The sequence below is a fragment of the Carassius gibelio genome, chromosome B1 (genome assembly GCF_023724105.1).
Source record: "Carassius gibelio isolate Cgi1373 ecotype wild population from Czech Republic chromosome B1, carGib1.2-hapl.c, whole genome shotgun sequence".
Lineage (NCBI taxonomy): Eukaryota > Metazoa > Chordata > Actinopteri > Cypriniformes > Cyprinidae > Carassius > Carassius gibelio.
Genome location: NC_068396.1, coordinates 11,029,727 through 11,056,286, shown reverse-complemented (window position 1 = coordinate 11,056,286; position 26,560 = coordinate 11,029,727). Strand labels below are relative to the sequence as shown.

The 26,560-nt window shown below is 37.0% G+C and overlaps 1 protein-coding gene across 8 annotated transcripts in view; it reads right to left on the bottom strand.

Annotated features, from left to right (window-relative positions):
- Positions 1 to 24,931, bottom strand: part of pcm1 (pericentriolar material 1) — a 38,256-nt gene extending 13,325 nt beyond the window's left edge. For 2 of the 8 annotated variants that reach the window (XM_052545155.1, XM_052545156.1), the window contains exons 1-11: positions 24,775 to 24,922; positions 19,057 to 19,174; positions 18,134 to 18,379; positions 17,567 to 17,866; positions 14,052 to 14,222; positions 9,824 to 9,943; positions 7,426 to 7,603; positions 7,238 to 7,347; positions 6,560 to 6,806; positions 6,246 to 6,396; positions 5,940 to 6,134 (exon numbers count right to left, since the gene is read on the bottom strand). In XM_052545155.1, coding sequence (XP_052401115.1) covers positions 5,940 to 6,134; positions 6,246 to 6,396; positions 6,560 to 6,806; positions 7,238 to 7,347; positions 7,426 to 7,603; positions 9,824 to 9,943; positions 14,052 to 14,222; positions 17,567 to 17,866; positions 18,134 to 18,379; positions 19,057 to 19,161 — 1,823 coding nt within the window. In that variant the 5' untranslated portion in view covers positions 19,162 to 19,174; positions 24,775 to 24,922. Of the gene's footprint in view, positions 1 to 5,939; positions 6,135 to 6,245; positions 6,397 to 6,559; positions 6,807 to 7,237; positions 7,348 to 7,425; positions 7,604 to 9,823; positions 9,944 to 14,051; positions 14,223 to 17,566; positions 17,867 to 18,133; positions 18,380 to 19,056; positions 19,175 to 24,774 lie in introns of all 8 variants that reach the window. The other 6 variants (XM_052545157.1, XM_052545159.1, XM_052545158.1 and 3 more) reach the window with 6 other exon arrangements.
- Between the last annotated feature and the right edge of the window lie 1,629 nt (positions 24,932 to 26,560).

Below are 26,560 nucleotides of genomic sequence, written 5' to 3'. Positions count from 1 at the left end.
CAGATTCCTTCAACAGGACAATTCTCACAGAAGCAGAGGCAAAGTGTATCCTATAAATTACACAGATGATGCATTGAGAAGACAAATATTCAAGATTGGACCACCCATGCTGACTGCCAGTGTTTGGGAACAGCACATGACCAAATAATTTTTCTTGCAAGACACTAAAGCTGGGTATTGACACAGATTTCATGAATTTGATATAATTTTTTCTGGATATATATCAGGTACAGTACGATTACATTTTTCTGAATGAAAACAATCTCTCTGTAAACTCTACAGGTAACCCTGCCAGTTGATACATACTATAATGTTAAATGTTTTCAATTAAATACAGAATCCAAAATATAATATTTTTTCCTAAATATTACATTACATTTAATTGCAATTTTTAGATCAACAAAATAAAAATTTGTTGAATACAAATTAAATTGAACATGAGGCAGTTGTTAAACCAGCGTTTTAATTATATAATTCTGTTTCTACTCCAATTCGTTTTTGAATTGTGTTTCATAAAAACATATTTTCATGACAGAATTATTAACACGCATTACTAAGTTAGGTAAAAATGTAATGAATATACTCAATTAATAGCTATGGGCAAGCTATGGACACTGGATCTTTCAGTAGTTGAGACAATCCTTACAGGAGACATAATACATTTCAACAAGTTGCTCTGTATTATAGCTCATACATTCAGATGTTTGTTCCATGCTAGAACTAGTAGTAAAGAGATAAAGATGATCGCTACACATGTGCTCAGTGTTGCAGCTTAAATTGAGGTGGCTACAGCCGTCTGTCATGCCACATCAAACGTGTCAAAATGGTAATTAACAGAATTTAAAAGCTGATTTCATACAAATTTCATATAAAAAGTAACAAAGCACAAGGCTTAATGTGATTACTGGGCTACAAATTATGTATGTGTGTGTGTGTGTGTGTGTGTATGTAATGTAATGTAAATATAAAACCGCAGACAGCCTTACTGAAAAGGCAATTTCATTCTCTGCCAACTACACGTGTGGTATTGGGTAAAGCGATCCATAATGATAATGAATATGCACAATATTGTTATCGTGGGCACTTCAAAATACCAAGAATAATTATTTATTACAAATCATTCAAAATTATGAATGCATTTTAAGAATACTTTTCCCATCAACTGGTCACAATGCACACACTGATGTTTTTGTGTGCACTCTGAGGTGAACAAGAGATGCATCAGAGAGGTGTTTGCACGCCAATGTAAACTAGCACAGATGAGAATTGCATGGCAGAACGTGTGAGAGATGCTCTGAATGAAAGCACATACACTCTCTGGCCCTCTTTACACTTGCGCGTTTACGTTTTAAAATGGAAACGATCCTCGTCTACACTGAAGTTTTCACTGCGTTTCAGAAATAATCTCCATCTACACAACCAAAAACTAATAATATAGGTAGATTCCCTATTATTTAGATGGCAAATGCATCTGTGTGTTTACAGCAGTCGAATGAGGGTTCTACCCAGGGTTCGTAGAAAAAATGCACAATGAAATTCCAGGACTTAAGGAATTTAGGACTAAAATCAGAGATCACAATATCATTGTCGTTCAAATTCTAATAAATAAATGAATACAACAAAATGGCAAAATCATGCAAAGCATGCAATGGCTGTGGCAACATTAACATTGGAAAGGATACTAAGTCAAAGTTATCACTTTCCTTTTTCGAAGTGATTTTTTATGAATATATGATTCACCTGAAGAGTAAAAACTTCATTATGCACTTGGAAGGTTATGAGCTATCATGCTCGCAGACACTAGGGGTGTGACAGTACACTTAGCTCAGGGGTAGGCAAGTTCGGTCCTAGAGAGCTAAGTCAGGGGTAGGCAAGTTCGGTCCTGGAGAGCCGCAGTCCTGCACAGTTCAGCTCCAACCCTGAAAAAAAAAACCTCACCTGCCTGTACCTTAGTAATCCTGAGTGGATTTGATAGGCTTGTTCAGGTGTGTTTGATTAAGGTTGAAGCTGAACTTTGCAGGTCTGCAGCTCTCCAGGACCGAACTTGCCTACCCCTGACTTAGCTCATGAGATGAGAAAAAAATAGAAATACTTGGTTAACTAGAACAAGACAGTATTTTAATAAATACTATTTTTAAGAAATTTTAAATTACAAAAAAAATTGTAGTTTTAATCACAAAACGTAAAACAATGTAATTGTATTTTGAAATATTTAATTAATTTATAGCCATAATTAATGATTATCTTGGTAATCAAGTAATACTGATTATTGTGACAATTGGGTAATCTGATATACTTTAGTAATAAAAATAGACCAAAGTAAAAAACAGGCTTAATATTGACTACATTAAATAAAATATTAAAACTAACGATGAGACAATAACTGGCTCAATAAAATATCAAAACCAAGTAATGATATGTACAACACTTTTAAAATACATAATGTAATTTGCTTATACATAATATGAATATAACCAACTTAAGTACATTATGTATTATAACAAATACCTGCAGAGAGTGCCAACGGCCTGGGGATGTTTCATGTTACTGCGTGATTCAATGAGGGTTAAATAGATGTCATTTTAATATTTGGCCACATGCATACTCAGAGCTAGGGCTGTGACGGTGGCAGATTTTTACCACCACGGTAGTCATGGACCAACAACCGCCGGTGGCGCGGTGTTGATTAAAAAAAAAAAACAAAACAAAAAAAAAAACATTTAAATATATATATATATATATATATAAAAAGTGCTCTTTAACGAAGGCGATTATTTTTTTTCAGTTTAATGTATTCAAAATATTTAACGTAGGTGCGTGGATGGCCACCCACTCACAACTGCTGCTTCTGTCACTTTTTCTCATGAAAAGAAGTTAATTTATTCAGTCGCAGAATGACTGAGCAGGAGACGTTTCAGACACGCGGTCCTCTTCACTTTATTATCAGTGGCAAGTAATGGGAGTTCGGAAACTGTCCTGTGCTCAAAGGCGCCATTGCGTGCTTCCTTTGTGCGTATCCTTTCATATCAAACTACGAAATAAACTATGTGCAAGCAGTGTTGTGGTCAGTTAATTCATGGAATTACCAAAAAAGGCGATTAAAGGCTTCAATTTAAAGCTGACTTAAACTGTGGATGCATGTAATATATTTTATATATATTATATACAGAATATATTTATATGTATGCACATGTCTAAGAAATCAGCCCAGCACTGTCTCACTCATCTAACACATCCTATTTAACTTGTCAGTTCGTGTTTATTTGAGAACTTCTGTCAGTGAACGCCGCCAGCAAAACACTTAAATATCCAAAAAATAATGCAGTTAAACAAAAAAGACACCTAAATAAGAAAGTTAAAAACACCCTGTCTAACGGACGCGAGCGCGCAGCGTGACAAAATACTCATTATAATCAGTGATGCTACACTGGATGCAGCACAACACGACATGATAAATCCCCGTCCGGTCTGTGAGGTACTAAGGTACACGGAGTTCAAATGTCCTGTGTAGACACTAAACAGACTAAACCTGTTGCGTCGCGGTGGTGTTGTGTCCGGTTTACTTTTCCGCAACCAAGCGAGCTCAATAACTCCTCATCTGCATGCGCTCTCTTTGAAATAGGAATCGTTGCAATATTTCTTGTTTACATTTTTATTTATCGCTGTCTTGTTTGTATTTGGCCAGTTTGGAGAAAGCCTCAACAAACCTGACCAGCCAGCGTTTGCGATCACGAGAACTTGTGCAAACGCGGATGGGTGACATGAATGCAGATGGCTCAACACTAAATTAATGTGCTGAATGCATAAACTATTTTCCTACGCTCAAATCTGCCAATCTAAAGGAAACACTGTGTTTGAGGTAATGTGTTAATTACCACAGACTTAGAATTTGACACTATTACAGTTATTACACTTATATACAAAATTTTGTATTATGCTTGCTATAGTGTGACGTCACATGCACTACCGCCGGTGGCAGTAGACAGAGGGAGTGTCAGCCACATTAAAAAGTTAACAGCTTAAGTCATTTGTGGATTAATGTGTATTAGAAACACGAACCGTTTAAAACGATTCAGTTCGATTTGGTGAACTGATTGATTCGTTCGCGAACCGGATATCCAGACTGCTTTGATTTGAACTCTCTCTCACACAGACACGGAAGAGAAGACACTGCTGAATAAAGTCGTCGTTTTTGCTATTTTTGGACCAAAATGTATTTTCGATGCTTCAAAAAATTCTAACTGACCCTCTAATGTCACATGGACTACTTTGATGATGTTTTTCTTACCTTTCTGGACATGGAGAGTATACCGTACACACTGCTTCAATGTAGGGACTGAGAGCTCTCGGACTAAATCTAAAATATCTTAAACTGTGTTCCGAAGATAAAAGGAGGTCTTACATGTTTGGAACAGCATAAGGGTGAGTTATTAATTAGGGGTGCTCCGATCACGATCGTCCGATCGTTAATGCGCATCTCGTCAGTAAAGCCGGTTTTCTAATCAGCGGTTAATTCCATCAGGTGTGTGATTTCACATAGAGCAGCTGTTACTACACAGAGCCGTTGTTAACTGAGAAGATGGGCCAATAAACGCTGAAAATTAACGTGATTTGCGCATCTTCTCTATTAACAACGGCTCTGTGTAGTAACAGCTGCTCTATGTGAAATCACGCACCTGATGGAATTAACAGCTGATTAGAAAACCGGCTTTACTGACGAGATGCGCATAACGATCGGCCGATCGTGATCGGAGCACCTCTATTATTAATGACATAATTTTCATTTTCGGGTGAACTAACCCTTTAAACAACCCAAACTCACAGCATATGCAGAGGAAGAGCTGGTGGACTGAGCTGCTGAGATGCAGACACACTCCATGTTTGTAAATGATAACAGTGTAACACAAAGCGCGTCAGACCTTATATGTGTTCCAAAATGAAACCCAAACAAACTGCACATGCAATAAAAGACTGAACAATATAATGCTTGCACTATCAAAGGTTTTACCACAAAATCAACTTTTTACAGATATCGCAAGATACTCCTCAAGGAGTAATATCGCAAGATCTTGTGCGCTCACAAAAGCCGGGTGAAACGGCTCTGCATTTATATCAGATGCACTGCATCATTATTTTAGCAAGAAAAGATTATGAACATGACAGCTAAGAGTTGTATTTTTTTTTTTCTTTTTTACAAAGATTAATAATTTCTGTAGCAAACGTAGCTATTGCTCATTGTGAATGTTAATGCTTCAACTAAGGTTAACTAATGAGATTTTATTGTAAAGTGATACCTGTTGGTCTTTATCATTCTTTTGCACTTTAATCGGTATAACATTTTTAATGATACCTTTTTTGTGTATTGTTTTATTGTAGGCTATTTAAATGTCTGGTTATTTTTGCTATAAGAAGAAAGGTATTAAACCTGTTATACTGTACTATGACAACACTTTTTTGCTATTAAATTTCAATATTGTGATAATACCGTGTTGCTGTGATAAAAGCACAAGCAATTAATCACAACATGAAAATTTGATACCGGCATATCCCTACTGCCAACAGGAGGTGTTTTTGGAGCAGTAGAAATAGCAGTTTCCTGGTAAAAGCTGTATACAAAGCAGCACTGCGTTCATGAAAGCTATCGGGAATTATATGAAAGATGAAATGAAAATTACACAAACATTTCTGAAGACTGTCGGTTCATATAAAATTCCAGCACCGCGTTTTGACTTTAACCGTCAACCCAGGCCTAGTCACTCTAGTACTCTGGTATTGCCAAATGGACCATTCTAAAATTCTCACACAGTCTCATGTTAACACATAAACGTTTACATTTTGTAGCTAACACTTCCAAAACAGTATTTAAATGATTATGCTCTTGTCCATCAAACTTTCAATAGTGTGCACACAAGTCTTGTACTCAAGTGACTACTCTGTACCTGATGTTAGTGACTGGTTCATGGTTCTCCTGCTCTGAATCAAACATGGCCTCAAAAAGTGAACCGTCCTCTGTTTCATCATCATCTTCCTTCAAATTCTCATTTACTGTGTCCACCACCATATCTGATGTCTGTTCATAATACTGAACAAGCTCTCTTAGTTCATTCAAACGCTTGTGCACCTCCTTAAGTTTCCTGCATTAAGTGACAAAACAGAAATAAAATATGCTGCATTACTAAAAATTACCAAAAAACAAAAACCAAAAAAAAATCTGTTCATCCATCAAATAAGATTAATAAAGAAACCTGAGTTTATCAGCAGGGTGGTTATCATCTATATGCGTGTAAGATGAGGAAGAGTTCTGCCTCACTGGACGTGGTCCATTTCCCTCTCTACCCAATACATAGGGACGCTCTGACATGCCCATGCGTGTCCCACGCTGACTGACACTCTGACCTGAAGAAACACAAATACATTATTTATTCAGTAACAGTACTTTCACACAACTGCATCAAAAGCATTTAACATAACAACAGATTTACAGATCATCTAAAGAGAAGGGGCTTATTAAAAATAGAAAGGCTCATAGTAGCAACATTTGCTTTGTGAGGGGGCTTACATGAACTGTTGTTAAGGGTCTGGTCTCTAAGGGAGTGTAGTTCCTGAAGGATCTTGTCCATGGTCTGCTTTTTGTCCTGTAGTTCCTGCAGTTTGGTGAGTTTAGTGCTGGAGGATGTTGATGCAGTAGTTAGTGGGGCAGAGGAGGGCAACTGACTCCTGGAATTACGGGTAGTGCGTGATCGGCACACCTCTCTTGAATGAGAGAGACATTCTGCCTGTCGTCGGTTGTCAGGGACCGTCTGAGACTGAGAGAAATTTTTTTTTATTTAGTTGTTAGGTTTTGTTTTATTAAGGAACAGAGAATTTTTTTTTTTTTTTTTTATGTAACAGTAGTTAAACATTAAATTGAATGCTACGCCATGTGATGTGGTTACATTATTTAGCTAGGACAACAGAACTTTTGTCTGTCCAAAGAATGGAACCACGTCATTCAACAATTGCTTTCAATAACAGATGTTGAAATGTCAAACTGCAATGCAGTCACTCTCTCTCTCTTTTTACATATAACATTATTCTATAACTAATATTTACCATAAGAGATTTTAAAAGCCTAGAGCACAAAAAATTCATATTTCACATATTAACATACTTTTGTCTGTTGAGTTCCAATCAAACTAAATTACACATCAATTTAAATAAATAAAAATCAGGCTTAGGTGTGTGTGTGTGTGTGTACCTGAGAATCATGCAGTTGGTTATGAAAGCGCTGGATAAGATCGTTGAGTTCATCATTGAGCTCTGAGGTAATGCTCCTTCCAGACACACTTCCAGTAGTCTCTGTAACAACTGTAATGCAAAAACGATGTCAAAAATAATGGAAACAATTCTAACTTCAAGCAGCATGAAGTTAATCTTTTCCCGCACCAGTGTCATCCATCACTGCTATGGCTTGTTCAGCGCTTTGCTGCATGGCCAGCAGTGCCACCTGACGGCCTTGTAGTGCTCGGAGTTGTTCCTGCTGTTCTAGCATCTTTTTTAGTAGATCATGCTGCTTTCTCATGTTCTCTAGCTCTTCTTTCTGTTCTCCACACACACCATGGCCCTGAGAAGGATAGAGAAAAAAAAAATCATGAAGAGAAATTACTAGTATCAACCTGTGGAACTATGTAAAAACAAAAACATGCTGAGGTTGCAGGTTGTTAGAGACATTACAGTCAGCTAATGCCTGAGCTCAACAATAAGGATCCCTGCTGACCAAGGCCCATGGTGTAAGAAAGTTTCAGGCCTAGGGTGACCACCTGCTAATAAGCCCAAGTGGGGACAAGGGGTATGTTTCTGAGGGGCAATGTGGGACACTGCCTTGCGCGGTGTTGCTCCCACCCCATGGGCAGACTCACTGATAGTGGTTTACCCATTATTTCTAGCACATACCACCTTACATGGTATATTAATAATGCCCTATTCCCCTAAACATGTGTAATTGCTAATGTACTGTATGCTTATGACAGAATCGACAAATGCACTTCAACTTACGATTTACTTTAGCTATTTAATTGTATTCATTTTTCATTACAATTTATTCACTTTAAGAATAAATTACTGCTCATATACAGCATTCTTGTTGAACAAGAGTGAATGATTTGTCCAGGGTTTTTTTTCTTTTTTTCTCATGTTTTTGTAATGTTTGGGAAGCCAGAATGCGCATGCATCAACAGAAACGGTGCCATCCCTATTACCTCAATAATCAATCAATTACAGGCCTAAAACAATCATGCCCGAGCAGACAGATATTAGTACACCTCATCACACCGGCACCCGCGTCTAAATCAGTTGTATGATCTGGTCTAAAACAAAAAAAAAGCAGTCAGCGGAGGCTCGCACCTCCCAACTCGCACCGGAGGCTCGCACCTTTCTTTCTCAGATTTTGGAAAATCTTCGCGATCGACTTAAAATGCTTCCAAGATCGACTTGTCGACCGCGATCGGCGGGTTGATGACTCCAGATATAGATGAGCGACCAACTTTTCTTTGAGCAAGCATTGATTGTGCGTGACACAGTCTCAATTTGTGGGACGCATAAATTGGGCTTCAAACGCTGTGCGCGCACACGCTACGCGGGACGGGTGGTCACCCTATTCAGGCCAGCCGACTCAACTGTCACTTTCAAGAACGTATATAAGAAAGTATACAAGAATTGATAAGTAGTTTAGTTACAAGGGGAACATTTTTCAGATGCAAATTACTGCAACCCTTTTATGTTACTGAAAAGAAAAGAACTAGCTTATGAAACCAGCCACAGGTTAGCAGGAAATACACGTATTGTTGAGCCTGTGGTGCATAATCACATCACACAATTTAAAGACATTTGGTGAAGCAGTTATAAATGCACAGAATTAGCTGTTCTACAAGTTCTGAACCCCAAAATAGTCGGTCATGGACAAATAATAAAACTCTAAAGCACTTTTTTTCCCCTTGTGAGGCTTTTGGTCGATTCATCCTAAAACAAACTATACAATTCCAAGTAGGGCTCTGAACCTTGAGGGTTCAAGGAACGAAAATGAAAAAGGAAACAAACTAACAAACAAACTAAATTTTGACAGGAACAGAACCAGAAACAAAATCAAATTTTATAGTTCCGAACAGCATAGAAAATGCCCATAAACCAATTAATAACGTTATTGTATCATTCCATTTAATATCTGAAATATTTTACATTTGGCGCGGCTGACACAGAATAGCATATGCTATTTGTGTCCAGTGGATATTCTGCAAAATGGCGCTATGCTGACATAGAGACGAATTGTTTGATAAAATCATTGTTGTGTTCTCGTCACTTCATTAAATTCAGATTAAACCACTGATGGCAGATGGGACTATTCCGACGAAGTCTTTCATACTTTTCTGTGCTTTGACAGTTTAATTTACTTTGCAGTCAATGGGACTGTCACAAGCCTCCCCGTTTTCATCCAAAATATCTTAAATTGAGTTATAAAGACTAACGAAGCTTTTACGGGTTTGGAACAACATGGGGTTAAGTGATTAATGACAAAATGTTCATTTTGGGGTGGAGTAAAAAAACACCAGCAAAAGAGTCAGTTATAAAAGACTACACCAATGACCTTCAATGACAAACTAGAAAAACAGGTCAAACCAGAAAAATGAATAACTATAAAACAAATTTCCTATCTGTTAAGAGGAATCAGCAATCCGTGTAGCCAACTACGCTTACAAAGTATGAACTCTAGATTCCAACTTGCATGCCTGTTGCATCCTGATTAATTTTCTGTTCAGGCATGACAAGAGAAGGGGCCTTGAGTACTCACAGTGGCACTGGAGGCTTCAGAGCGTGGCTCCAGGTTCAGAGATGTGCTCTCGGCCACTGAGCCTGAACCCACTGCAGAGTCCACTGTGGCACCTTCATCATCATCCTCATTTTCCCTCGCCTGTAAAGCGTAGGGAGGAGGGGCAGGGCTCAGAACAGACCCAATTTAGAAGCTGCACACACTTGCAAATACTGCTACAATTGGGTATTTAAACAAAGGAGTAAACCAAACAAAGGCAACAGCTCAACACAAAGAACCTGGACAATATACATTTTTCATTGAGCTTTACACTCAAAAATGTATGCACAGAGCGAGCAAGGTCACATTTAAGTGCAAAAACAAGCTGAGGGGGAAGAAAGACGACATGCTGCCCTAGATTTGAGTTACATTTATCAAGCCTATGCCACTAAAAACAAAGCCTAACACGGAATATCTGTGGTATGATTCAGGTTACTGAGAGACTGCTGATAAGTTTTGTGCAATCTGACAATAGATCTAGAATTAATCACAATTACTCTAATTGTTTTGTAGTTAATGTGTTAATGTATTTTAAAGAAAAAAATCCAAATAAAATGTGCAATTATTAGCTTCAACAATTTTGTGTGGATAACACTCAGGGCCCTATCTTGCACCCAGCGCAATTGACTTTGTACACCGACGCATGTGTCATTCCTATTATGCACCCACGCAAAGCGCGCTAAACTAGTGAATGAACTTGCGCTCCCTGGGTGGTTCAGCGCAAAAAAGGAGGCGTGTTCCGGCGCAAACAATCCCTGGTGCTATTTTGCTGTTCCATTAAACAATTGCGCCACTGACCAGAAAAAAACTAGTCTAAAGTCAGTGGCGCATTGCGCGTTGTTCATTATGCTATTTTAAGGGCGCATGCTTGGCCATAATGTATAGCGTGCACAACGCGCATACACTTTGCTCATGTAATCTACACAGATGCAACAGTTATTTTTGCAAATCATAAATTGTTACACTAAAAAAATATTAACACATGAGATGACGGAAATCATTGTGGTGTGACACGAAGATGTGAAAAAAATAGGCATAAATCTAGCTTACAAATTATTCAGGCTAATTATTCTCCCATCCCCATACAACACAACTTCTCTGTCTTTCACTGCTCTTACAAGAACATCAGTCTCCTCGGCTGTGAACCGCTCCTGGCGTGCGCCTGGTAAATACGCCATAATAATAGCAATCCATAATGGAACTTGCGCACCTGCTTTTAAAGGGAATGTTGGATGACGCTCTGATTGGTTTATTTCACGTTACGCCCAAACCACACCTATGAATAATGAAGCTACTTCAGACCAACCCATTTTAGATTTGCGCCAGGCGCAAGAGCCATTTATCCCTGGTATTTCGGTACCAAGTCGGTTAAAAACCGTTACGGTACCAGGTTTTCTTAAGTACCATTGGTACTGAGGACCCGGTCAACCCGGTTTCTTGAAGCACTATCCGAAAACTATCCTCTTCCAGTCTTGCCAAGTCCGGGGTTTTCCCGTGGAACTGGGGTACATTAACACTGTAGTAACGGGTTATTTTTCATGTCTGCGGGTTGAAAAACGACCCCAAATATGTGATATTTAGCTCCTGGAATGTGAATTTCACCAGCGGAACCATGCCAAAACACGTGCACTTTAACCCCGGAACACAATTTTTAACGGAGGACCCCTTGTTGTGAAAACCTGGCAATCTCTTCATAAAAGCAGAGGCGACCTCAAGAGTAGGAAACACATGAAACTAACAAAACACCCCGATCAAGTTCAAGCAGGTAAGTTTCGATTATATTTTTTTATATTCAGAGCTTCTGTTATTAATATTATCCCATATTTTAATTTGAATGTCAGATAGAAATAAAACAAGTCCAAAGTCCAAATAATACCAAAGTCCTTTTAAAGCCCAATTTATATTTCTGTGTCGAATGTAGCCGTAGCTACGCCATAGGTTATGTGTAGTACAGCGTTGCCTGACGTGCACCACTACAAAAATATAACAGCGTGTCAATACTTTGCGGACCACAAGGGCTGTGATTGGTATGCAAGAACCCCTCTCTCCAAATGTACTTAAGTTTTAGTGTTTTTATGTGCATTTTAATATATTTTAATGTTATACCTTCTTATATAAAATAAAACAAAGCAAATAACAAGTGTCTTATTTATTATACTACATAGCATTATACATCACTAGTTGTCCGCGACCAACAATGTTGATCTGCCGTGGTACAAGTCCTTGAGGAGATGGAAAAAATGCCATCTTCTCCTGTTCCACTGTTTTCTACTTTTGTAATGACTTAATATTTATTTGCCACCATCACTGCTATAATGCTTCTCTGACTAGCTGCTGCTTCTTTGGCTTTTGCCGTGGTCTGCGATGTTACACAAGCAACATGCCTGTGGACACTGCAGACTAGCGGTTTGCATGTGTACTGCATGTCGATGCGGACAACGTTGCAGAAGTATAAATAAAAACTGCCGCATAGCCTTGCGGTGTAAAGGCTATGGCGTAGGTCCGACGTAGAAGTATAAATTAGCCTTAAGTCAAGTCATGTCACTCGGCGGCCATCTTTGAAACACCTCTTAATGAACAACATTCATTAATGTTTGTGAATGCTATTTAATACAAACACTTGATAACAGATATTTGTTCATTGTGCATTAAATAATTTTAACAGACTGAACAACAATCAATCTAACATCCTTTCTTCTCTCATGACATAACAAAATGACAGAAATCAATGTCAAACTAGATATGCTTCTGCTTTCTGTCATTCTGTCAAGGTTCCATATTTCTCAAACTAGAAAATGCAAACACTGAGCTATATAACCTGCAATTTTCCCCACACTTTGTCATCATCTTGTTTTTGCAGCTAATATACTGTGGCAGCACTCTGATGGCCCTCTGATTTATGTACAAATTTAGTTGTTTAACTCATGACTGATATTTACATACTTGTTGAGTTTTAATAACCTCTTTCACATTTTCTTTTTTTTTTAAGAAAACCACAAATAAAAAACCTCTAGCTGACAAATTTACTTGTAATAGAGGTCTAAGAAATCACACCTGTCTGTGTTACACTGTTAAACAATCACAAGCATAAACTAGGGCTGGGCAATATATTGGATATTAGCGATAATATATATAAATATATAATTTTGACGACGATGTAAAATTAGAAAATATCTGGAATATCAAATATTTCAAATTCAAGCATACTTTCCTAAAAGAACGTGCCGAACGTTCAAAAAAGGAACATGTAACTGCGGACTGCTCTACACGCCTCTACTACGAGAGCTTTCATGAGTGCGGTTGCCAATCCCCCAATCAGAGCTTTGCCGTTACAATGAAATGAGATTGATACAATGAGATTGTGATCGCTGAATAAATGCACTTACCCAACCGCTGATGTTTGAATAGAGATGCATAGACTATGGCCATTTGGAATTACTATTTAGGAATTTCACGGTTATATTTACCAGTTTTCATAATATAGACAGAGAGAGTGCAAAAGTCTTTGGTATTAATTAATATATAAGAGATAGCTATGAGCTTCAGCAACTAGCTCTCCATCTAAGAGGGTTTTTAAGTGTCAGTGGGAACATAGTTTCATGTCACAGAGCTCCTCTTAAAACCACAGACAGACAGACAGACTTATGTTCTTAGTAAAAAAATAAAAAAAAAAAAACTTTTTTTTTTTTTTTATAAAATACTTAGATTAAATAGATTAAATTGTGAATTGCATGCACTAAAAAGTTGACAGAATGCACTTTCTGTACTTGTTTTGCACTACTTCATATATATTGAATATTGTATACAATATCGAGATATAATTTTTTTAATATATATTGCCTAGCCCTAGCATAAACACAGAAAGTCCTATTTTGGATATTTAGGCAGTAGTCACGAGTCCTTGAACAGTGTTGCAGTTTAGTAATTCACAAATAATGTTTCCATCTTAAAAAGCAGAGATAATAAGAACTATAAGAAGATTAAGATAATTTGCATGACCATTTCTTAAGTATGTCAGATGTATATTTACAATATCATCAACCACTGAAAATCCTACAGTACAATCCTGAAATTGTTGTTATATTCATCTGAGCAATGTACAAAATTACAAAATAAACAAAAGAAAGAAAAGTAGTTGTGTATAAATGTCATAAAAGTGCATATAAAACACAATAACAACTTTCTAAAGACCTGAGAGAGAAATACTGACCAGCATCTTCTGAAGAAAACGCAGGTAAGACTTCTCCTGTTCTTTCAAGTGAGTGATAAGAAGGGAGAGCCGTTCCACATTTGCAGGTACATCGTTCTTTTCCACCAGGTCGTCTCTCATGGATGTGGCCTTCCCGATGTATTCACGAATTTGCACCAGTTTGCTGACCACCTGAATGAAGAAACTGTGTGAGTGAACAGAGGTGCACAGGCAGAAAAGGAAATAAAACAATCAAATAGAAAGGCAAAAAGACTGAGAAATAGATTGAAAAGATAACAGGAGGTGGAAAGAGAGACAGAGAAGAGCAGAGAAAGAGACCGAGGAAGAGCTCTCACACGGACAGTGGCATATTTTTAAACTGGCCTAAATTCTGAGTGCACACTGACACATCTGTGCTCCAGTTTTTGCTCCGCAACAACAGGAGGGAATGTTCTAATGAACACAGTGAATTTGTGCCATCTGCTTTTAATATTTAAAAGAAGATCATTCTTAAGTCTTTTACAAACAGCCTTCTTATTTTGTATAGGCAGTGTAATAATTGTTCACATTAATAATACGTGATGATTGACAGTTTCAGACTGATGAGGGAGAAGAGACTTGTAGAGGTTAAAAAAAAATAAAAAAGTTTTTAAATTGAATCTAGACTGTTAATGGTGCATCGAAAGTGTAAATAGCATTTACATAAATACCTTACAAAGTGATCAGGTTAATGAGCGCATTTATGTGTCACAAGTAGGGCGTTCAGGTTTCTTTTAATAAATTTGAGTTCTTGATCATAAAAAAATAAATCAATTGCATTTTGTCTGTGTCTATTAATCAGCAAAATACCGTAAGTGGCACATTCCATGGACAAGAATCCATGAAAAGCATTAGGCTATTAGACCATTCAAGGCTGCATGAAATATTACAATTATTTAGAAACTACAATGAATAATAATGCTGTTGTGAATTCACAAAAGCTGCGATTCAGTTAGCAAATATATGCACTGCAGGTTTAATATGCCCTTTATTTATATTAATTTGGGATTTTCCTTAGTTGTATGTTATAAACATCAAAATTAAAAGGAATAAACATTTGAAACATATCAGTCTGTGTGTAATGAATGGATATAATACACACGTTTCACTTTTTGAATGGAATTAGTGAAATCAACTTTTTGATGAAATTCCAACAAAATAGAATTCATTGTTATCCTTCTAAACATGTTAACTGTTCATCGCGACATCAAAATCAAAGTTAAAAGAGTGGAAAGAGAATTTTAGACTGAAAACATTAATTTGTTACATTCAACAACAACAAAAACAACAACATCACATTGTTTTGTGTATCATACATCACATGTGCAAAACTTTCCAGTTTTGGTTTTATCTTTGATCAAATGTTTACATGTCCTGTCAAACTGATAAGAATTTGGAATACAATGGTCCATGTAAACACACCTAATGATAAATGCACATGCACACACCTAGAGACAGGGCTCCAGACTAACATTTCCTCATATGTTCCTGTGGCTCAGGTGGTAGACCTTTGCGTTACCAGTGCAATGTTGTGGGTTTGATTCCCAGGGGGAAAAAAAATGTTAGCCTGAATGCACTGTGGGCCCTATCAAGCACCCTGCGCAATGCAACGCAAGACGCAGCGCAAGTGTGTTTGCTAGTTTCAGTCCAGCGCATTCGCATTTTCCCATCCAGCGCCACGTTGTTTTAATTGGCAAATGCATTTGCGGCCATTTTCTTGCGCCCATGGGCATGCTGGGCTAAAAAAGAGGTGTGTTCAGGTGCATTGCTATTTTAAGGAGCTGAAAATAGACTGCGCCATAGACCAACTCAAAGCTGGTCTAAAGTCTAACGTCAATGGCGCAATATTTACATAGATACAAAAGGATTACAGTTTAAAAGAATATTATTGTGTACGCTATATAAATATAAAAATGTAATGATGGATATTCATTGCGTCTATTAGAATTAGGCTACCTATTTGCAATTCAGCCTATTAATACTTATGATGAATGAAATTGGCTAATTAATTGAACAAACGTGTCAATACACACACATATATATTAACGGACTCATCGCACGGAGCTTTGGTGGATTCCAGCTTGTCCCGTAGATGATCTACACTTTGCATTTAGACCATTAAAATAGGGCCCTCTAAGTCACTTTGGATAAAAGCGTCTGCTACATGCATAAATGTAACATTTGTGAGGAGTTGCACCAGCGGCACTAAGTTCTGCAGATGGTGGTGCCAGGAGCAGATTTGGTAGCGCTGGGGGTGGTCTGTGGGGGTATTCAAAATAAAGATAATTTAATCATAATATTACCATTGTTTTGCATTAATAAGTGCAGTTACTAATAATATTTCATCTTCATTTCTTATTTGTTTATAAAGATTTGACAGTAAAGCATTAAGCTTGAGTTAAAGGGTAAGATCACCCAAAAATTAAAATGATGTCATTAATGACTCACCATCATGTCATTACAATCCCGTAAGACCTCTGTTTATCTTCGGAACACAGTTTAAGATATTTTCCTTTTAGTCCGAGAGCTTTCTGTCCCTTCATTGAAAATGTATTTACGGTACACTGTCCTTGTCCAGAAAAGTAATAAAAACATCAAAGTAGTCCATGTGACATCAGAGGGTCAGTTAGAATTAGTTGTGATCCGGAAGAGAAGACAATGCTGAATAAACTTATAATTTTTGTTATTTTTGGACCAAAATGTATTTTCGATGCTTCAACAAATTCTAACTGACCCTCTGATGTCACATAGACTACTTTGATGTTTTTATTACCTTTCTGGACAAGGACAGTATACCGTAGTAGTAGTGCAAAACAAGTACAGAAAGTGTATTCTGTCAACTTTTTAGTGCATGCAATTCACAATTTAAACTATGCAACTGGGGAAATAACTAAACTGGGATAAGTATTTTTTTTTTTTTTTTCACGTTTTCTTTTTTGTTAAGAACACTTTTGTCAACTGTAAATTAAAATATTCCACGAGTTTTTGTTCTCAACAAAGTATATTTTGTTCATCCCATAAAAAAATAACATTCAAACTGGACCATCTTATAGCTTTAAAGTGCTGAAAATAGTTGTGTGAAATGGTTGAAAGTTATCGAAAAGTGCTTGAATTCTGTGCAGTTTGAATGATTTTAACTAGATCTCGAAGTAACCATATCATTGTTTGGTGAATTTAAACTCTTCTCAATGGATCTTGCAGCACTGTTGCATCTGTTCAGTAACAGTGTCGTGAAATCAACTTTGGCTCCCGAGTATAGCTGTTTTAAGCTCGGACAAATCTGTTTGCGTCGCGATCAGAGCTTATAAACGGTCCAAGCTGCACAGTTGAAAAGTAGCACAGTTTGCTATTTGATGTTTCTCAAATGCAACAGAAATGGCAGAGCTTATGAGTTGGGCAACGCGGTGGTCGCGCCAGAAAATTTGGTTTTTGGTCGCAGTCTGGAGCCATGTAGAGACAATATTAAGACATTATAAAGACATTTAACTTGAAATTACCTGACTGCTGTCAATGCTGAGCTCTGCTTTATCATCCTCCAATCCAAACCGCTGGGCTCTGTCTAGACTAAAAGGCTCTTTAACAACTGCTGGCACTGGGGCAAACAGCTCTTTCCCAGGACTCTGTTTCTTGGGTTCCTTGCCCCCAGGTGTAGAAGAAGTGGATGCAGTGGGCTCTTTGCTTTTATTAGTGTTGAGGTGAATTGGCAGGAAGTTGAATGGTTTCTTGGACTCAGTTGACAGCTGTCTCTGATTGTTGGCTGCAGTGACTCGACCTTGAGAGTCGCTGCCAATACTTCTCTGTAGGGGTGAAAAGTGATATTTTTGTTTACCAGATGATGTCACTGACATTTGCATTTCATTTAAAAGCTGACCTGAATTTGACAGTTATCTATTTGATAGTGAGTATTTGAGTTTAAGTGTTTGCTTCTGAGGATTTGGTTCAGAACTAGTTCAAATCAATGATCTTCCTGTCTTGAAACAGTAGGAAGCCCAGAACTTCAGCCAGAATCAATGAGTCAGGAAAGTGTGCTACAAACCTGATCCTGGTTGTAAAGCCCCACTCACCTCATCTAGATCTGTGAAGTTTATGACCTGCCGGAGTCTGTCGAGCTCAGCCTGGTCAGGCACAGACATTTGAGTGCTGTACTTCACATAAGGGAAGGAATGGGGCGTGCGTGCCCTCCGTCGTCCTGCTCCAGGAGTGGACTCTGGAGAAATGTCATTGGTTAGCCGGCTCTCTGACACAGCAGAGAACTTTTTCCTGTTCTTCTCAGAGGAGCGGTTTGCCTTCTTCTGCTGCACTCCCCAATCCTGAGAGAATAGCGTATCAACATTTGCAAACTATAAATGATAGCACAGTTTAATGAGGTTTTGCTAAAGCTTTACTGTTTAATGCAACTGAGCATTAAATGAACATCAGCTCACAAGCCTAAAATATAGAGAGAAGAGTCATAAAGCCCAGAAACAATGCCCTTTTGGTTCAATCATACAAAATTCGGTAGGGTTTTTTAATGGGATCTTAAATTCCTGAAATAAGGTCTTTAAAGGGTTAGTTCACCTAAAAAATGAAAATTAGCCCATAAATTACTCCCCCTCAAAGCATCCTAGGTTTATATTACTTTCTTCTTTCAGACAAATCCAGTTGGAGTTATCTAAAAAAATTGTCTTTGATCTTTCAAGCTGTTTAATGGCACCAAGTGGGTGTTGCAGCGCATCAGTCCAAAACAAGTTAAATAAAAAGTGTCCATCCATAATAAAAAGTGTCTATGTCAGCTAAATGTTTAGGGTTTAAAATGTATAAAAGTTATTAATACCCAAGTCTCATGAACTTTTATTTTACTCCAGAAGTCAACAGAAAGAAACCTACTGACTTTTTGTAGAGGGAACCAGAGTGATGCTAACTTCCAGGTTGGCCTACAAACATACTACATCCTTGCCACACTTTTATGATTCTGTTATGCAGAAGTATCAGTGCCACTTAATCATACCATATTGTTGAGTCTGTCATCTAAGCTTCCATTGGTAATGCTCCAGTTGTGCAGCTCCTGCTCATCTGTGCCTTCTTCAAATGGTGTGCCGCCCGTCGCCATCATGAACAATCAAAGCCTGAAGAAAACCACCAAATGAACACTTATACAAACCTCACCTAAATAAATGCATATACCCATTTTTTTTTTCTCTGAAAATTCATACACTTTGTAGCCACACAGCTTCTTGATGTGACCATTTCATTTGACGGGCTGAGGTTTGTTTGACCAGCTGCCAAGCAACATATAACATGCCACACTGAGCATGTCAAATACAGCCACAACTAGGGATGTTCATTTCAGTTATTTTTCCTAACCAACAACCAACGCTCGTTAACTGATTATTAACCGTTAACCAATACGATTATTTTAAATTAGAATTAAATTAAATCAGAAATTCAAAATACGAACATTCGTTTCCTCAGAGAATAATTTTACATGCCATAAAGCAAAAAAACAACAGAACATGAGGATTCACATGGTCATATCACACCATGCACCTGCAGCACTTCTGCAAGTGGGAAACACATAATAAAACTAGGCTATACACATACATATTATGAATAAATATGTCTATACAATAAATAAAAATAAATAAGAAAATGAATGAAAAACGCAGTTTGAGTACATTTTTGTGCTGTGCAAAAGGAAACCAGACAGCGACATCCTATTTTTCTTTAGGCTTATGTTAAGCAAAACTATTTGATTTTATTGTGAATGTACACAAATAAAAGCAAACAGTTTGCAACTCTTACTATATTTATGACTAAAAGTGGTTGCTTCCACTGTTTATGACTAAAAGGAGAAGTTGCTTCCACTGTTAAAGAAAAAAAAAATTTAAAATTCAATTGATTGCACATGCGAACACACAGTTAAGCTATGCTACATTGACAATGCAGCCTGTTCATTAACATAATAAAATACAGTCAGTCAAACATATGAAAAAAACAAAACAAAAAAAAAACACACTGCTTAATTTAAATATGTAGTAAATTCTGTGCCTTTAAGTGTTATCACCATACCGCCGTGATGTTATGCAAAAAAATTCCTTTTACATGGAAATTGGCACGCGAGTGAAGTAGGCTGTATAATAGCCTAAATAATAATTTGACATTAAAATACATTGTGAATAAGGAAACATTTGATTTTGTGTCGAATGAGATACCCAACTTTGGTTTCAGTTTCGTTTTAGCCTAGATTAACTTGTTTTGGCTTATCCTTTATACTGCTATAACTTCTGAAAGGCCTATTTTTAATTCTTGTTCTTTTCTAAATACTGTTAATTGAAAGGATTTGTTGTGGAGTGAGGGGAACTAAAATAGCCTAGCTATGTATACAGTTTATTATTATGTTTGTAAACATTTGGCATTAGGCCAACTTATTATACAAGACTTATGACTTATTATAATATATACTTATGTTTGTTTTTTCTCTCTCTAAAAGACGTGTGTATGTGTGTAGCATATTTTAACCATTCAACAAACCTTTTTAAATATTTTGATAAATTACTGAAAATAAATAAATGACTTTTTAAACCATTTAACTGATTATATTAATCGGTCAAAATTCTGAACGGTGGGTTAATGGGTAACTGGTTAAAATGGACATCCCTAAGCCCAACCGATATATCATTCTGCAGATTTTATCAGTCGATATATGTCTGTTGCAGATATATTGGTATCGGCGAAAATATGCCACCGATATTTTTACAGTATATAAAACACAGATAAAATGCCTGTAAATGGTGTAATTACATAGTTTTTTTTTTTCAGCAGAGTGCGCTCCCTTGTTTGCTACTGGCAACCTGGATGAATCGCTTTAAAGAGGTCATATGATGCGATTTAAGTTTTTCCTTTCTCTTTGGAGCGTTACAGTCTCTTGGTGCATAAAGAAGATCTGTAAAGTTGCAAAGACTTAAGTCTCAAATCTAAAGATATTCTTTAGGAAAGTTAAGACTTGTCCATGCCCTCCTAAAACGCCTTGTTCTAACTAGAGCTGCAACTAACGATTATTTTTTTCTGTTGACTAATCTAACGATTATTTTTTTGATTAGTCGACTACTCTAACGATTATTTTTATTACAATAAATAATTAATGTTCTTTTTTTGATTAGCTAATGAATCCTTTGGATAACTTTATAAAAAAATATAAGTACAACTTCTACTATAATATTTCAACCTTTATTCATTTTCAACCAATGTGGTTGAAGTTTTTACAGTATACAAAAATAAAGAGGCAAAGAAAATTATTTTACTATGGTAAATATGAGTTTACAATAGCGCTTATAATTAAACCACAGTAGCCACACATTTACAGTTGTCTGAGACATCATGACATGTTCTTTAGCATCACAAACCATAAAATGTAGTCAGGATTCTGCTATGGTTTAGGATGGTTTCCAGAGATCTGGAGCTGATTCGGGGTAGCTCGGTGGTTTGTGACTGTTGTCTCACGGGGCACTGTCTTTTAAGGGGCCGTTCACATATCGCATCTTTTGCGCGCTCAAGTTCATTATTTCCAATGTAGGCGCGTGATATGTGCGCTCATAATGGAAGCGATGCAGTCACGACGCACACACGAAAACAGGTGCGTCCGCACCGAATTGAGTTAGAGTTAAAACATCTCAACTTTTCAGAGAGCTGCAAGCGCACCGCGGGTCATGTGACAAGAACTAACCATTCAGCTTCATCCTTTCCCGTAACAACGTGTAAAGCTCAGCTAAGATGAAGAAATGGTCTTCATGGAGAGAGCACGTCATGGTTGCTTAGCAACGGCAGAGGACCCAAGGGCGCAACTGCCCGAGCGCTTTGGAAAGGAGAAAGCGGTGCGACTAGCATTTTCCGAGCATTTTAGGCGCGATATGTGAACGGAATCTAACGCGTATTCGAAACCCGTGCCAACACAGACTTTATTTTTTATTTTATCCCTACTTCAGCCGCTACGGGTGATCATACCAATAACTTGTAATCTTTACAAGAATATCGGAATCATGCAATGAGCAAGTCTGCCTTTATTAGACACTTAATAATATCACATCAGTTTGTTCCATCACATCTGCAGCAGAGACCTGAACCAGGAAGTTGGTCGCCAGATCACACGGTAAACAGTTAAATCGTGACACCGGAGAGCGCCAGGATGTTTTCCTCTGAGGTGCTCGTGCATCGCAGTTGTGCTGCCGTGGTACACCATATCGGTTTTAAAAAGGGTACAAAGGGCCATTTCATTTGACGTCTGTTTAAAGTATTCCCATACTTTTGATAACAGCGGTCTCTGTTTTTGTGATAGAATGCAACTTCCTCCATTCCCAGTATGCCATTAAGCAAGATGTAAACAGTGTGATGCGTCGACGCATTTCACGCACGTCAACATATTTTTGTAGTCGACGTAATCGATGAAGTCGACGCGTCGTTGCAGCACTAGTTCTAACACGTCCTCACATCTACGTCACTGTGTGGGAAGATTTGCATATCACCGCCCAAATAATCGAAGCAAAGCAAAGAAGTAAGGCGTAACTTTTATTGTAGGTGAAGCCTCTGCCGCCATGTTGTGGAGATGCTGTGTGTTTCATTGTGAAATAAAAACTACTTTGTTTTGCCTTCCAAAAAAGGACAATATCCACTTTGACATTACTAGAGGTGATCCGTGCTGGTCGCTGAGGAAATACATCAACTTTGTGCTTTGGATCACCGGATCGGCTTTCACAGTGGACAAAGAATAGTCAAGCCCGGGGTCATCACATGTGGTTGCCGCAAGTACATCAGCCACTCCGGTAGGCAAAACATGTGCAAGCAGCTGTGAGTGACAGTGACGTTATATAAATGCATCCTTCATTCATAATGTACAAATTAAGCTTCTAATGCGATTTAAACTTTAAAAGTACATTAAAATAGAAACAACATGAAGTATTAATTAATTCTGATCCTTAACCTATGATTTAACTAAAATGAGGGAACAAATTAATAAATGAAACAAGTTCTTAATTCATGGCCATGAAATCTTTCATTTGTGAAATCCTTCCTGCATCTTTACCACAGTATGAGACGTGAAAACAATGATACAAAGTGAATGGCAATAAAGTAACCTGCGAAAGTAGAGGGTTAGACGGTGAGAATTTAGTAAAAAAAGAAACAATGCCTACTATTATTTAATTTGTGAACATTCTTGACCAACTGGGAAACCAGAACAACGCTGTGTAAATGTAGGCTATATGGGCTCAAACACATTTAAAAAAGCATGGTCGCAATGTAACATTTTCCAGGGAGCAGGGCTTACCAATATGTCAATTTTATTGAAAAAAAAAGTTAAATAAATGCCAAATTTACTGTTCAGTGCACTGATGTCAGACTCATTTTGCATAATAAAGTTTGTTAAATGCCCAACCTTCATTAAATATCTTTGTCACATCATTATAAGGGTGTGAACACCACATTTGAGTGGTCACTGCAAAAAATTTGTATATAAATAAATAGTGTCCAAACTTCTGACTGGTAACGTTACTATATTATAATATAACGTATACACAAAGAATATCTGCCTTTTTTACTCCCTAATATCGGTATCATAAAACAAAATGTTTTGTGGCAATACCATGCTGCAATAATTGTAATACAACTGTATTTTGACTTAAGTATTCAGTATGGTATTGAATTTCCAAAAGTAACGTTACAACAATGACACGACCATAGTACTTACATGTAACTTAACAGTTAACGTTATATATGACGTTACGTATTCATGTAATTTAAACACATTACTACTTTTAATGTTCAAAATGGCGTTAGACTGTTACCTAAACGTAACTTACTTTTCAAAAACGATGTCTGTGCTCTTTGTTCTCCGAGAACTGTGCACTGAGGTCTGGTTGTGGTCTTATAATCTGCTCGTTTGAGAGATTCCGTTAAAACGGTTAACCCGGTCAACCCGCTCAGTTTCCAGGCGAACTGTCAACACTCGCGTCTCTCTTACAGGCGCTTTCACCTGTGCAGGTAAAACTGTGCTGAATATGTTAAGAGTAACGTCAGTTTGCGATATTATTGTTTTTTTTAAAGATAGACATAAAAGTCATTACAGACATTAAATCATTGAGCATATAAACTGACAGAGACTTTAACAGGCGCGTGAAAGCTTTTTTATCTGTCACCATAGAAACCTCTGGCACGAGCCTTGGAACTGTTAAGGTTAGTTCCCGCGAAACCTCGCGGCTTGGAGAAATGAACACAACAGAGTCACAACAACAAAACCAAATATCTCAAGTCTGATTAATATATTTATAATGAAGATAAGGGAGATTAGAAGCTGAATCACACATCAGCTCAATAGTGTGTTATTTTATATTGACACAGAGCTTGGTGTTCTTAAACTTGTCCACCTGACACAAAGGCATCTGACCGGTGCATCATTCTCTCACATAATACGATCCACTTGGTCCACCTTCAAGCGTCCCAGATCAAATTGTCCAATTTAAAATGTTTCCCATAGTAATAAAACGAGAGCAAAACTTTCACATTTGAGTCGTATTTCACTCCGAGATACGAAATATGCTGATATTTCTTGAAATAACTTTGAATGTCTTTAGTGAGTGAGCTAACATTAGCAAGCTAACGTTCAGAGAAGTTGAAAGAAAAACAACTGAAAGAGCACAGCTAGCAGGTTGTTTTACTCAATAATCAGGAAACTTACCTTGAACGCTGAGGCAACCTATTACTGCAACATGAAAATAATTATCATATGTAGTTTATTAAAATCACAGATAAAGTGTCAATGCGTAATGTGCCATCCACTCGGAGTGACCGCCTCTCCAGTCGCGGCCATCTTTAGCCCATATCCAAACAAACAGGCGAAAGGATACCGCTCTCGTTTTCATTGAACAGACATTTATTGTTGATTTCCTTTTTATATGTTTTATATGTTGACATTAAAAGTTGTATGTTTATCTTTTAAGATTGATATCAGTAAATGGGTTAAGCTAGCTAACAAACGGAGGCCTCAAATGTGTGGCACTATTTTACTTCTCGGATGCATTCGGAACAGTTGGAGAAGTTATGCGCAATCTCTTAAAAGTACAGATGCGGAGAAATGTGAGTGATGGAATGATGGTGATGAGTTGAAATACTTCAAATAAATGAAAAACCAAATATTTCTGTTTTAATGGATTGCATTTCAAAATAACGTGGTATTATGTAATGAAACATGTACACATAGGCCTAACCAAATTGTTAACATGGGAAATAATTCCAAGGATAACCCCTAGTATAATAACAATAGTTCATACTTTGAAAAATGAACGTCCAGCTTGTTTTTACATAGGATAAGACATATAAAGTCTTTCTCTTCAGGTCACATAAATTTACAGGGCCTGGGAGATTTTTTATCAATGAGTACTTGTTCGTTGTGCTCTTTATCATAAGCACTAAGTTATGCTGATGAAATATCGGTTAACAACACATACTATTATGGTTTTGGTTTAGGATTAGTTTAATGTAATTATGCATAATTTACTGTTAGTGCTATAGCAAGTACATTTAACTTGTAAAAAGGACACTGTAAAATAAAGTGTTACAATGTTCTTAGGCTTAATTTTCACTGACATTTATGCTTTCATTTGGCTACGCATTTTAAACATACCTTCACGAGTGTCCATCAAGGAATGATATCCTTTTTGAAAAGATGCGTTTGTGTATTTTTACTGTTAGACATATTTCTACTCAAATAGCTGAGCCTGGGGCTGTTTGCACAACTACTGAATATGAAGAATGATATATTATTGATCAATAGCAGACTGTTATCATGCAGTGAGCATTTTCTCAGTGCAATTCAATAAGCAAATACTGTGAGGTATGATCATTCCTGTGAGATATTGACACATGCACACACATGCCCTTTATAATCTCATTCCTGCCCTCTCAGACTCTTTACACACACCTTAAGAAATACTTAAGCTCTAGCGTGAAAGTTACTGTTATTAGATTTTCTGCAGGTTTTCCTGGAAAAAAGTATGTCAACATGGTCTCTAAATGTAGATCTCTTATCAGCTATGCTTTAAAGTTGAAATTATAATTTCTACCTGATATCGTTCACTTTTTAATAAATTTTATTAAAAAAAAAGTATTTAATAATTTTGCTGAAATTTTGCTTAACCCAGAGAAACTCCAAATAACTATTAATACGTAATACAGTTTATTTTGCTTTCCTTTATCCCCAGTTTTTATATTTAAAAAAATGTGGAAATACAAAAACATAAAAATAGTTAAATAAAATGAGCAACTCTTACACACATGAAAACATTTGCTCATATTAGAATTTACGAAGACTACATATAAAAATATAAAATTTTATATTTAATATTATAATAAAATATAATATTTTTGTTCGTGTAACTTGTCAGTAGTATTCCACTCCTCCAATCACTTCGCATTTCCAATTATGTCCACTAGATGTCCCTCTCGTTCCATTTACACTGAAACGT